This window comes from Fukomys damarensis, unplaced genomic scaffold (assembly GCF_012274545.1).
Source record: "Fukomys damarensis isolate Sample0158 unplaced genomic scaffold, DMR_v1.0_HiC HiC_scaffold_29, whole genome shotgun sequence".
Classification (NCBI taxonomy): Eukaryota; Metazoa; Chordata; class Mammalia; order Rodentia; family Bathyergidae; genus Fukomys; species Fukomys damarensis.
The window spans coordinates 9,004,189-9,018,996 of NW_022900941.1; the positions used below are offsets into that span (position 1 = coordinate 9,004,189).

At 35.1% G+C, this 14,808-nt stretch overlaps 1 protein-coding gene across 5 annotated transcripts in view; it reads right to left on the reverse strand.

Moving 5' to 3' along the window:
* The window catches only part of Epb41l5 (erythrocyte membrane protein band 4.1 like 5), a 135,091-nt gene that overhangs the window by 71,336 nt on the left and 48,947 nt on the right, over nt 1–14,808 (reverse strand). For 4 of the 5 annotated variants that reach the window (XR_004514700.1, XM_033757132.1, XM_010632282.2 and 1 more), the window contains exons 14-15: nt 13,555–13,597; nt 13,090–13,205 (exon numbers count right to left, since the gene is read on the reverse strand). Coding sequence is in view for 4 of the 5 variants with exons in the window: in XM_033757132.1 (XP_033613023.1) it covers nt 13,090–13,205; nt 13,555–13,597 (159 nt within the window). In the remaining variant the exon portion in view is untranslated. Of the gene's footprint in view, nt 1–9,266; nt 9,742–13,089; nt 13,206–13,554; nt 13,598–14,808 lie in introns of those variants that run through there. The other variant, XM_010632284.1, reaches the window with a different exon arrangement.

A 14,808-nucleotide genomic window follows, 5' to 3' on the forward strand; every position in this document is an offset into this window, starting at 1 on the left:
TTTTTTTTTGTATTTTAAGACAGGGTCTTAATAAGTTGCATAAACTATCCTTGAACCTGTGATCATCCTGCTTCAGCCCAGAGATATCAAGAAATGACTGTATGAATAAATGCTACAACATGGAAGAACTTTAAAAACATGCATGTAACAGAAGTCAGACACAAAAAGTCTAACATGATTCTGTTTCTATGAAAGTTTAAGAATGGGCAAATACAGGTAGAAAGTAAATTAGTGCTTCCTAGGGAGTATGGGGAGGAGGAAATGGGGAATAACTTAATGGGTTTGAAGCTGCTTTCGGGGTCGATAAAATGTTCTGGAATTAGGCAGTGGTGATGGCTGTTCACCTTCATAAATATACTGGAAACCACTGAACTGTACACTTTAAAGTACTTTTAAAAATGTAACTAGATAGCTCCTTTCTAATTTGTGACACTTCATAATGCCCCAGTACACACTCACCTATCAACAATGTGCAGTGAAATATGTAAAAATATTCTTCTATTCATCTCCTTCCTTTCAATGGACACTTACTTGTATAAAGTGAAGCAGTTTATTTTGTCTTCCTACATATGTAGAGGTTTTGGTTTTGTTTGTTTGACTATCTGAAGCAGTATGTGCTATCCAGGAAAACAATGTCTCCCTTACTCACATTATCTGAAAATCCAGTTTGTCTATCCAGGTCCGTTTCTTGTGCATGTACTAATATACACATGGTTTTTTTTAAAAAATAAAACTATGTCTCAGTTTTTAACTCAATCTAAGTACAGATACACATATATGATTATCCAGACTTCCTCCAAATCACATTTATCCTTAACACTTTCCCTAGTTACTTTTCTAAAGCAGAACCATTACTACATTCCTGTTTGTTCTTCACACTCTAGGTCCCACCGGGATTTACATTATTATAGAGGCAGTACAGTAGCTAAGTCTGGGCTCTTGAACTATGAGGCAGAACTCTAAGCTGTCAAGAGTTTGAAGCTCTGTGTCACTACACACTTAGTCACCATGTGATCTTGGACAAATTACATTTCTGTACCTTAATTTCTGTGTAAGACTACATTACAGATCTAAGTATTACTTTACTGGAAGGGCTGGGGATTTAGCTCAGTGGTTCCACGGCCTGCCTTGCAATTGCAAGTGCAAGGTCCCAAGTTCAATCCCTGGTACCTAAATAAATAAATAAAAATACCAATGAATGTAACTGTACTGTATCCCTAAATGTACCAATAAACTCAATTAAAAAAAAAATACTTTACTGGAATATTTTTACCATACCTCTATCACAGAAGTAAAAGTATCAACTATCACATTACGACATCTATGAATTCTATACTCTTTGAGAAATGCATCATTCCTCAACTATACCTTTCACTGTGCTGCTTTAAAATTTCCTGTTATAGACTGCTCAGCCTGTAATAATTTGGCTATCCAAAGCTCCTGATTTGTTGTATCACTGGAAACCTGATGCAAATGCCAGGAAGACACCTTAACTTCAACCTCTTCTAGTAATCTAGGGCCCTACTTGCCCAATGATTTACACTTCTATCAGGTAAGCAGTGGATTCTGGGTATACTGGGGAGCAGGGAACATTCCTTTGTTCACACCTTCTGGTACCTTCCTTTCAAACTAAACATCCTCACACTGACAACAAAATTTTTCCCATTCCTAATTTTATGCCAGGGTGGTCTTTCTTGTTCATTTGCTTCCAAAGACTCATCCAATACTTCTTCCTCAAACATATATGAGTTCTACTAGGGTCTTTATACTTTTAGTGCTGCCTGAACACTATTTTTCCGTTGGATCTCCAATGTTGTTCATTCTGAAATATTTGTTTCTTGTGAAAGGACTCTAACCACTGTAAAATAACTGTGTGCTCCTCCAATCTTCCTGGCATCCCTTATCTGTCTTGCCCTCACTTCATGTCATTTTACATATCCTCTATTTTCATGTCTGTCATCTTTATATGCTTCAACAGACTGTAAGCTGCATATATTTTGTTTACTCATGTCTTGAAGTCAGAACAGGCACTCCATACATTTGACTTAATAAATGTCAAACACACTGTGACACACTCAGGGATGGAAGAATAATCAAAATTTTAGTTTTTATAATACACCATCGTTAGATGGGACATTAAGAGTAACATTAGGATGGGTTGTTTGGGAGCTGTCAGCAACTGTCCTTGCAACAGTTCTGTTAGACTAACATCATTTCAAACTAAAGTTTTTAAAAACAAATTCCCGTAATAGATACTTGAGAAGTATAAAAAGAGCAGTGGGATATTTAAGTCTGGAAATAAAAGGCTCAAGATGCTCATATAAATTAGAAACTGCTAGCATACAGATGACATTTAAAATCTGAATGTTACATGAGATTACAAAGAGAATGTGTTATAGAAAAGGTTCTAGGTTCAGAGGCTTAGGGAGAGGAGGAACTAGTGAAGGGAACTAAAAATGATGGCTAGACTAGTTAGAGTAGAACAAAACAGTAGTGCTCCTAATCTTATGAAGAAGGAAGGGAGCATGTTTTGAATGTCAAAAAATTCACTGAAAATTGATTATAGGTTGAGAAATATAGAGGTCATTTGTGACCTAACAAAAGCTACTTTGGTGAAGAGGTGGCATAACATTTCTAGTCCATGTAGAGCCTTTATAGGTTTAAACAATGTAGCTGGTTAAGACACTTTACTTCTACATATTGTAAAGTTTTCATATAATATACTGATCTTATTAGAACAAGGTACTTAGTGCCATCTGCTGGAAAGCCATTGTCAAAAATATGTGAACGATGCAACCTGTGCAATCATACTCAATCTCTTTGTGTCAGAGACAGAGTCTGATTAGAACAGGTTTAAGAGAAAGGAGATAGTGAGTACCATAATTAATAGACAACTCTTTCATGAGTTTAGCTATAACTGAAATAAAAGAGGGAATAGGCAAAGGGTAGGCAGTTTCAAGAATTTCTTTTTTAATTATGTAAGACATCATAGGATGTCCTGTGCTGGTGAGAGTATTTAGTAGATAGGAAAAACTGACGACATGGAAGAGAAGGGAAAATTGTTGAAATGGTGCTCTTCAGGAACAGTGGACAGGCAGATGGCTCTAGGGCAAATGCAGACACATTCATTGATAAGATGGTGGGAGGTTATAGAGGATCTCCTCTGCTTATTTTCTCAATAAAATAGAAAGCAGGGTCATCCACCAGCTGAAGTGATAAAGACTGGGAAAAGGAGAAGTACCGCCCTGCACAGTGGACAAATGAATAAAGAAAATGTGACGGTATCAGGCAGCACTGAAGGCCCCTGCAAGCTTCACGGTCAATGCTTAAAGACCATTTAATAAGGTTGCATATCATTCACCATCTACACACAGAGTGGGATTTTAAACAGATGTGCACAGAGGAAGGCCAAGAAATTTGAGGGGATATGCAGAAAAGTCACTGTAAGTATTGTTAAAAAACAAGGACCAGGGGCTGGGATTTAGCTCAGTGGTGCTGTCGCTTGCCTTGCAAGTGCAAGGTCCTGAGTTCAATCCCTGGTACCAATAAAACAAAAAACAAACAAGGACCAATGAGGTACACTGATATGTGTTTAACAAATAATGAGGTATATTAAAAATAAGACTTCCAAATCTTTTATTAGAAAATTATAATGAATTCTCCCAATCACATTACCAAATCCAGACTCCTCAAGCTGATACTATATTCAATGCCTTTCCAATCCATTCAAATACTTTTAACTGTTATTGGTCAAACAGGACTGTAAAATTCTAAAACAATAACCTAGATGCTCTAGTACCCAAATGTTCCCAGGTTTTTCTAAACACTTCCAAGGGTTTTGCTGATGGTGCCCCCATAAAGAATTAATGCAAGCAATTAAACCTAGGTCTTATTTCCAAACTTTGAAAGAGGAGCTTATAATCAAGTATATAATACCTGAAACTAATGGCTGAGCTACAAACACAACTTTGTTCTAAGAACCTCTTCTGTGTGATGGTATACATCTAGTGACATTTAACATCCTGGAATGTTTTCCACATTTATCAATACTATTATACTAGTTCCACAACATAAACCAAGCCAGCAATCACTTTCCTATTATCATCTCTTATTTTTAATTATTTGCTTTTACTCCTCAGATAGACATTTAACATATATTTTAATTTATTACTGACAATGATTAGGAAGCATGAAAGAGTACGTGTGTTCTTACCAATCCTAACCATACACTGGTATATCTCAACTCTCCTTTATTAAAATTTGTTAAAAACAAAACAAAATTTCCTTCTATGGCGACAACAAAAAAATAAGAAATTCAGCTGTTGAACCTTTAAGAGGATGTAGCACCCTCAGGGAGTCTTCAGTCACAACTTTTGTAGAATGCTGCTCTCCCAGTCACATAACTCTTTTCCATGCCAACATAAACACAATGCTGGCCAGCTGTCAAGTACAAACTGAAAAAGTACTACCAACTAGAACTGAGGCCACAGTTGGTTACTGGGAAGAGACACTTAAGTAATTAATTTTTTAAAAATTGTGAGAATAATTGCCTCAGGAAGACCAGGAATACTTATTTTTCCACTTCAGTATAAAAATATGTATCAGAAAAAGCCACACAAAAGTTTTCCTTTCATCAATTTCTTAAAATTTTTTCTCATCTCTTTACTAATGCTTTAGAAACGTTATACCCCACTTCTCACAGCCTAAAAAGCTCAAAGGAGCTAAAGTGTATTACTACATTAACAATGGATAAGAACTCATTAAAGAAATGAAGTTAATATATTTTACACTGAAAGTGACATGTTTCAAATCTTGATTTCTATGCCACTAATGTTAATGTTTCAAATTCAAGCCCTTATGTAAAAGCATCTCACAGGCAAGTACTGGCCAGAATTCTGAGATATAATTGATGATATGGTATAACTTATATTAAAATATAGGAAGTATGTGCTGGGAAAGAGACTGTTACCGGCACAAGACTCTTTACTTTTGCAAAGCCATATACAAGTCCTGATACCTAACTTTAAAAAATTAAAATTAAAAAATAAATCAATGCAATTCATTATTATTTTCAAACCCAATATTCAATATTCAATGTCTAAAACACAAAATAAAACTATGGTTTGGAAATAAAATGTCCAACCAAAACAGTTAAACTTAACTATGCTTCCACCATCGGAGAGTGCTGTACTACCATTTCTCAACTTTTTAAATTTGTGCTTGAAAATACAAGGAAGGTAAAAGAGACCAAAGCTGAAGGATTAGTATTCTCTGCAAAGCCAGTCATCTCCACAACACTCTTCTTCCTTCTGAGACCCAAAGACACCATGCTCTCCACTGTCTACCTCCTATGTATATCTTACTGCTTTGGCAAAATGAAATGATGAAATCATGGTAATTGGGGTACACAAAAGTGGTAAAGTAAGGCTAATAAAAATCTTTATTAGCATAATAACTAAGTAAATACATAAACGTCTAGTAAACAGGAGAAACTATCACAGTTAAGAAAGTCTCAGTTCATTGTTTTTGCTACGACACAAGATGTCTCCCTGAACTCCATTTAGAAGACACTTCTCTTTTATATCTTGATATATTTACATAGACCTTTTATATTCTGAACCATTTTAACAATAAAGATCCACACAAGTGTTCTACATAATAAACTGGGGGGGGGAGTAAAACTTTAAGCCTTCCAAGAAAAAGATAATGCAAATTAAACTGTTAATATTGCAATAGAATGTTTGTATATAAGCTGCTTTTAAAAAGTGATATACTTTGCATGTAGAACAAATACAGCTCCTGTTTTTTCTTTGTAAATCCATTTAACCATTTATCAGTTTACCTTGTGTTTCACTTGGGCAGCATATATTTGTATTTAAATAATTGGACTTGTAAGTGGTTAAAGCATATCCATGATTACCATATAAAGTTCTGAGAAGTTGGATCATTCTCAGAGACAGGTAAACATCTGTGAAATGTCTTTTACCACAAAAAGAAATAATGACCTTAATTAAGAGCTCATTTATTTTCATGTGTGAAGGTCATGAGCTTTTCTGTTTCCTTAGGTTTTCCTAAGAACACAGTTAAAATATAACTAACCTAAGGTAAGGTGTTAAAATTGTTATTTAAACCCGGCGTAGTGGTGCATGCCTGTAATCCCAGCACTCGGGAGGCTGAGGCAGGAGGACTGGTTCAAGACCAGCCTGGGCTACACAGTGAGTTCCAGGTCAGTCTCAAGTACATAGTGAGACCCTGTCTCAAAAAACAAAAAACAAAACAAAACAAAAATTGTCATTTAAAATTAGCCAAAGGCCTAACTAGCACTTCAGCATATGATCTTGGACTTGTGTGCCATAATTCCCTTGATCAAAGGGATGGTGTGCCAGAGGGTACTTCTGGAGGGTATTATTTCTCTAATCTAGAATTTATGACCATTGACCCTTTGGTCATAATAACGTGCAGAGTAGAGGTAATGAAAATTTACCTTTTCAGGTTGAACTACTTGTAAATTCCTCATAGTTTCAGAAACGACATATATAGCCATTTAAAAAACATTAGTAGCAAGAACAGATACAATACAGGCTGAGTATCCTTTATCCACAATAATTGGGAGCAGAAGTGTTCTGGGCTTTGGAGTATCTGTGTAGAAATGAGACACCTTGGTGATGGCCCCAAAGAGTTTCAGATTTTGGAGCACTTACAATTTCAGATGTCTGGATGAGCAATGCTTAACATGAACTCTTAAAGCATATGGAAAAATCTACAAGAAAGACAAATTTCATTCTACTGCCATCCACATGTCCCTGTACATCCCTTACCCTCTTTGCTTTCTCTGCTCTGTTTCACTCAAAAGGAATTTATAAACATATTTTATAACAAAGTTTTTAAGAGAAACCGTGATGAGATTTTTCTGTCATTTAACAATTTTGATTCAGGGCTGATGTAGCTCAGTGGCACAGTGCCTGCCTTGCAAGCACAAGGTCCTAAGTTCAATCCCTGGTATCCAAAAAAAAAAAAAAAAACAGTCACTGTTAATACTGTTACTTCAACATAAAATTAAGATCTTACTCTTCAATTATAATTCTATGCTTCAAAAGTTAGGATTATACTAAGATACTATATACAAGGCATCGCATCAATGTCTGACCTCAGATTTCAAGATTAATGTTAAAGTGAGCAAAAGTCAAGTCATGGGATTTTCTAAAAGACTGGGAAAGCTTTGCTACTCATTATGCCTTTTTGATTTCTATTATAGAAATACCAGAGTCTTAATCATATTTGTAGGGGCAGATTAGAGTGACATAAACAAAAACACAGGACAAAACCCAGATGACTAACACTGTAAAATCATCACGTGCTTATCTGTATACCACGTGCTTGAAAACAAATGTATCCTACTGTATCCTTTATGAAAATGTTACTCACATTTACTGTATGCTGACCTTGTCCCCTTTCCAGAAACAAAGGCCAAGACCCTGATGGGCCCAGTCCACACCAATCAACAAAATAGTTTGCCTCTACAACACATCTCATACTCACTGCAGCATCCAGAGCAGGATGCCCCGTATCTTGCAGCACCACCCTGCTGTTAAGATAGCTCTTCTTCTGCTTCCTGTGCATTCGCCACACTTTACATAAACTTTCACTCTGTACTACATCAGTTCTTGATGCCATCATTTTCTGCTAAAAGTACTACTTCTTCATTCTTCGCCAAAGTGAGGTCAAAGACCCAAAGAGAGGCGGAGGGTCATTACAGGGGACTCCTACCCTCACTTTGAGAGCCCTTGCCAGATGAAAAAATATTCACAACCATCGTTTTTTTTTTTTTTTTTTTTTGAATGGCACCAATCAGAGATTCTGTGCTTAAACTGTTAAAACACAAATTCTTTTTAAGAAAATAGAATCACATACAATATTTATCAATTATAATCTGAGCTATGTAAATTCTCAAACTACTTAGTGGACATTTTTAAGCACACCAAATGATTCTAGCAGTCAGGAGCTGAGCTATTTAAGATATGTACCCATTCGTATCCAGAAGTACATGAAAAAGAATACTTTGAACATTCATCCCCTTAGATATAATGGTAAACTCACAGTCTGAAACCTGCCTACAAATACCATGCACTACTTACTTATGTCTTCTACTGACAAGCTGTACAACCAACAACCAACAGCCCAATATTAAAGCGCTCTGAATCTTTATTATTGTCTCACAGAGAGGATAAAACCCACCTCTAAGATAAGCACGATGGACTAAAAGGTTTAGGCTGTTCACATGAAGTTTCATTACCTTGAAACATTATGAATCCTCAGACTATAAAACATCATACATTTATATTTATAGAGTTTAAAAGTTTTCCTAAAATTTGAAAAAACAGTAAAAAAATGCTTTCCTTATATGACCCCCTATCCTATCAGAAATACATTTTTCCAGCTAATTTTCCTCTATGAGTCAAACTAAAGAGCTTGATTAATTACATGACAAACTTCAAAGAAGTCCAAAGATAGTAATACATATCCAGTTGATCTAAAAATGGTAACGTTAGATTCAGAATTTTATTTTAAAGGTTGTTCGACACCAGGTTATGAGGTTGCTGAAAACCTGGGTGATGGCCACCTGGTGGTGTCACATGCCTGTAATTTCAGCACTCAGTAGGCCGAGGCAAGAGGATCACTGTGAGTTCGAAGCCAGCCTAAGCTACACAATAAGACCCTGTCTCCAAAAAAACAAAAGAGAGAGAGAGAGAGAGAAAAAAAACAAAACAAAACAAAACAAAAAAACCCTGAGTAATCATTTTGCCAAGTTTATGAGAAGAAAGAGAAAAGTGAATAAAATTTTTAAAAAGTTAATATAGTTTCCATTTTGTATAACCATTTGGTAATGATGTAACCAATCATTCAGTTAACTACTGGCTGACCATTCAAATTAACCAATCAGATTTCTCTCTCTACACAAACCACACAATGTGATTTCTAAACTGGTAATTTAAAATACTTGTTCTTACTAAGAAATAGAAATATATTAAAATTTTTATTAATTAAAATATGAGGCACTTAACTAAAATTAAGGTATTAGCCATTTAAAGAAATTAAAAGTTTATACAAGAACAGTATTATAAAAATACCATAAAAGGCTGATATATCATGCCTGACCATGCTTCCTTTTGGATGTACTTTTAACACTAAGATTCTTTAAATCTCAATGTATGTGGGTAGTGAGTGGTGGGGGTAACAATTGGCAGCCAAATACAAACCTCCTGGGAGATAGTCTGAGTCATTTATTAGCAGGCTAAAATCATGAAAACCCTCTCCAAAGTTACAGTGGCATACACACACTTTTCACCACAGTAACACCTGTCATTGTCATTGATGGCATATAGCTTCTTATGATCCACTTGTCTCCACAGAAGAACTCAATCACAAACAGCACTATACAATTAGTGACTCAGTATAAAGTCTCCTAAATATTCTTAATGTGACCATTCTTTTATAAACATCAGAAAATGTACACCATTGACTTGGAAGACAAGTGTCCCAACGCCTAAGATGCTTAATGCTCATATCTCAGTCATGGCTGCCTGGCCAGGAAAACGAGCACCATGACGGACTCCTGCATTCTTCACATTGTGCTCATGGACACAGTCTGGGTAGTTTCTATGTGCGGTCTGGGGTGGGGGCAGAGCCCTTGTGTTCCACTGGTTTCCACCATGTTGACAGCAATCACTGGCAGCAGAGAGCCTGGATGGTTGGGGAGTTGGAAGGGAGCAGAGTTAGTGAACAGGAACAGGAGAAAACAGATGTGAAAGAGGTACTAAGGAAAAAGGCAATGTGATTAGCATGCACCACTGTTCTGAGCAGCTACCAACACCCAATTCATGCAACAACATTCTAAAACAACAAAGGGCAGAAATCCACAATTACATACAATTGAAAAATACAATTTGTGTGAGTAAACAGAAGCAGCTTAAGTAAATTAATTAAAGAGGAAATTTAAGAGAGCAAGACATTCTGTATCTGTCCCTGATATTGCTACAAAAATTCAAGGTAGAAATGTTTCGAGTTTCAATGAAAAGAAAAAAATATTCAAGGCCAGAGTGTAGTGGGACATGCCTCCTAATTCTAGTACTTGGGAGGCTGAGGCAGGAAGACTGCTGTAAGTTATAGGCCAGCCTGAAACTACACAGTGAGTTTAAGGCAGCCTAAACATAGCAAAACCCTTTCTTTAAAAAAAAAAAATGATAAAATGTAAAAAAACAATCGAATCCCCCCACCAATAGTCTACTTAATTCAAATATTTGAAAGAAGTCTACACAAGGACAAAGTCTATGTGGAGAAGGGCAACTGTGATAATTTTCCCTTAGGAGATTTCACAAAACTGAAATCCAGGAAACAAAATTAAGAATATTAAAAAAATTTCCTTCAGAAGCCATGCAATTTTATATCAGTGTTCTAAATTAACTATAGAGAATCATGGTATATTTCAGCCAAAGTTGAGAGGACATCAAAATGAAATACAACAGGTACAGATACTGTGATGAGATTTTAAGTCCCCTCCAAGAAACAATTTAATAATCATATTAGATACCTTTTACTGCAATTCTATAGAACAAGCCCACAGAACAATAAGAGTGAAACATGCAGACAATAGTTATAAGTTAAATGTGATCAGTCCTCCAATAGAAAGAAAATTTGCCAAGATTCAGCAAATCAAAATTTTATGATATGGCAAAAAAGAAGTACATTATTTCAAACTACAAAGGGAAAAATCACCCCAAATATAAAGTATCTAAAAATAGTGTTATTTTTCAAACTCAACCAAAATAACAATCTTTAACTTTTTCCCCAGGAAAATTGAAAAGGATTTTTCACAACAAATGTGGAAGGCTTTTTAAAAATAATAAAAATCTTTTCAACTGAAATTATTTTATTAGACTTCACCTAGAAAAATCATGACCCTCAACTTAAGTCTCTGAAAATTTAGAAAATTAGGCTGATGTTGTCTCATAAATTAAGATTTTCTAAACACTATTCAGTTTTCTTTTCTTGCTATTTATAATTTGTATATTTAAATTAAATGAAATGTTTCTCAAAGAGTGATACTTTAAATACTTGATAAATTGTGAGTTACCGATACATCAAATCACCCACCCAATTAATGATGCCATTTAAAACATATCAGCAATAAAAAGCTAACGATTTCAACAGGGTGTAGGTTTAGATTAAATTGGCCACAAATTGTCTGCAAGAAATAAGATGGTTCATTATTCCATTCAGGTGTTCAAACGTAGGGAGCATTATGAAATTTTGTTAATTTAACACTTTCTAAAGAAGGACTGTTCTATATTCTTTAACGTCAAAGCATGCAGAAGCACAGAACAAAATGCAGAATGTATTTTAATAAGTTTAGCTGGAGGATCCTTTCACTCCAAGACAGGCTAGAGCTATGTTCAGTTCCATGCCCTGTTGACACACACTGAGGCTCATCAGGTTTTAGGGATCAGCACTTTACTCCATTTCAGAAAAGGAGTTCTCAGCACAACCACATAAAAGGAGGACACACAGCTCCAAATTTTTCATTTTTCTTGCAAATTAATCAGATTCAATACACACACTCACTCTCTAGAGGATGCAGCAAAACAAGTGAATTGTGCCTAACAAATGAAACATATTTAAATATGTCCCCATTAAGTTGGAAAAACTCAAAGATTTAGTGTCTGAATAAAGGATGCAAACTAGCCAGACTATCATTCCTTATTAAAAGATAAGCATGTATTAAGATAGTTCTTTTATTGTTGACATTTCCGTACAACTTTTCCTTGACAATAAAATTCAATGGAAAGGAAACTTAAGGAAATGAAACATAGCTATTTATTGGAGCTGTATTTCTAGTAAGGAATTAAAAATCTTTAAATGGCTTTAAGACTAAAATTTGACATTTAGAAGCCTCATTCTTAAAACTAAGTGTGTGCCCACATGCACACAAGCACAAAGTATCCTCACCACAATCCCAAGAAACAGGAAAAAAAAAAAATTAAAGGAGAAATGTGAAATCCTCTTGATCTTAATCACAAGTTATTTGAAAAAGTCCCAAGAAACAGGAAAAAAAAAAAAAAAATTAAAGGAGAAATGTGAAATCCTCTTGATCTTAATCACAAGTTATTTGAAAATAAAGTAAAGATATGCCCAACCCTTAAGAGGAAAGCACCCTGCAGTTAGTTAAGCTAATAGTAATAGCAAAAAATATAAATCACATAGCAAAGACTAAATATCATCACCAACCACTGTTGACCCACCACCATGAAGGAAGAACTGGTTGCACAGAAAGCTGACCAAAACCTTGAGATCACCACAGAAACTCATTAGATTTCAGGTACTACACCAAATAAGAGCAAGAGAAAAAGAGAAAAATCTTATAAATTATCAAAGTTTAATAATAAATAGACACAAAATTTGAACAGATGATGTACCCAACATGACCACTCAATCACACATTTCCCAAGCAGCACCATCCTCCCCACTCAACTGATTAACTCCAATAAGCCACAAAGTATCCATATTTGTGAATTTACTATCAATCTAGAAAAAGACTCTGGAAAGCTAAATAAGTGAAACATCTTTGTTCTCATTATATTATCTCTGAATCTCCAAAATAGAGTATATTTTATGCTTTACTTTATAAGACTTTAATCATGTTTCCCCTTTGACTTTCTTTATATTTAGTCTTTAATGAAAAAAACATATCCAAAGTTGTAACATCATGCTGTATGGAAAAACATGTAACAAACATTTTCCTGTGGATCTGGGAAAGGTTTTTAGTGATTAGGAGGAAAACCTTTTCAACAGAGAACCATCTACCACTCCCAGATCACGCTACTCAAAACAAAGATACTTGCCTCATGCTCTTCATTTAGAGAACTGCACCCCTTCCTTCATCCACACACCTTAAGGCATTTCTATGCTCAACACTGTGCGTATCAGCTCACAAATATGAATAATTTGCTTTCAATCACAAAGTATTCCAAGATTATAGCATATAATTTAGAAATAATTAAACAAGCAATACTTTGGTTTAAGAAGTTAACAAACCATTTCCTGTCATGCTGATCTGCTCCAGAACTCCGTGGAAGATTCTCTATTTCCACCAGCACAGAACCAGAGGATGCGGCAGGAATCATAGGCACAGCAGACTTCACACCCCAAGCCTTTGGACAGAGATTATAAAAATCACCCATTTTGCTTAGATAAAAGATCTCACCAACAAGAGTACCACAACAAAGTCCTATCCACATAGTGGTAACATTTGAATCTTATATATCATCTTAGAGATAACGATTTAACTGAGTATTTATATTTTCTTAAATATCCTGGAATTACAGGGACAGAAAATGTTTTAAAGAAGAGCATCTGCTCTAATTATAACATCTTAAGAGAATGAAACAAGGAGTTAGATATTACTGAGCCACTTAAGAGATGAGGAAAAGAAAAGGTAATTAATATTATTTACTCTAATTAGCTACAATGTTCTAGTGTTTCTAAAGTTTAATATCTTACCTGTTGTGACTCATTATTCTGAGTTGAAACATTGTTGTGAACACTGTAATGGGGGAAAATTTATTAAGAAATTTCATCTAAAATTCCAGGGCCTTAAGACTCTACATACAATAAAGAAAACAGCATCAAAGACATCAATGTTTTATTACTAGTAGAAAAAAAAAAATCTACCAGTAGCATCTAAAACTAAAAATGTCAGATGTGGGCTGGGGATTTAGCTCAATGGTTCAGCCACCTGCCTTGCAAGTGCAAGATCCTGAGTTCAATCCCCGTACCAAAAAACAAACACAAAACAAATAAAACAAAAAGAATGTCAGATGCCCAGAAAACATTTATAGGCAAATGCATGCTTTTCTATAGCTGCTCATTTGATGTTTCCATAAATATTTATTTTAATTTTGCTTTACTATATGTGCTGCCTAAGTGAGCACTTAATTTTCCTTTAGACATTTACTATTAATTTTGTTTATTTACTGGACAAAGACAGAAAAAGAGAAAGAAAAGCATAATCAATTCCTTAAAGACATCCAGTACAAAAACCCACATAAACTTCCCAGTCACTTCTTGTATACATTCCTACCCACTCGGTATTTTCCAGTCAGCAACAACTCAAAACTTTATTACTCCAAAGGCTTTAAGATAAACTCAGCCAGAGATTTCTATGTGTACTCTCCTCTCCAAATGATTTATACATTTTTAAATTCTGAGTTTTTAGTCTATACACCCTATTGTGCCCCATCCAACCTGCTCTTTATTCCAAAAAAACTTTAAACCCCTTCAACCTGTACTACAGCAAACAGAAACTAACTATAAAATAGCATTCAATAAAATAATGCATTCAATAAAATAACTCAAACATGAAATATTGCCCCATCAGAATGAAGGAAAAATGCCTGCTGACTTCAGGTATTGTAACATAATTGGTATCTCTGAAGTAAAAGTACAACTAATGTAAAAGAAGATGCATTAAGTTTTCAGAAGAAAACTCCCTGAAAAAAGAAAATATTCTACAGATTTCATGGCAGCACGATTCTCTAGGAAAATGAGATGCAGAATTAAGTATAACCAAACACTTATCATTAAGCTCCTTCAAGGATAAGGCACACTAAGAAGATTTAAAAGCAGGGTTCATGTCTACCCATGGATGCCACTTCCCACTTAGGGCTGGGGATTCAGCTCAGTGGCACTATGCCTGCCTTGCAAGCACAAGGTCCTGAGTTTGATCCCTGGTACCATTAAAAAAAAGGGGGGCAA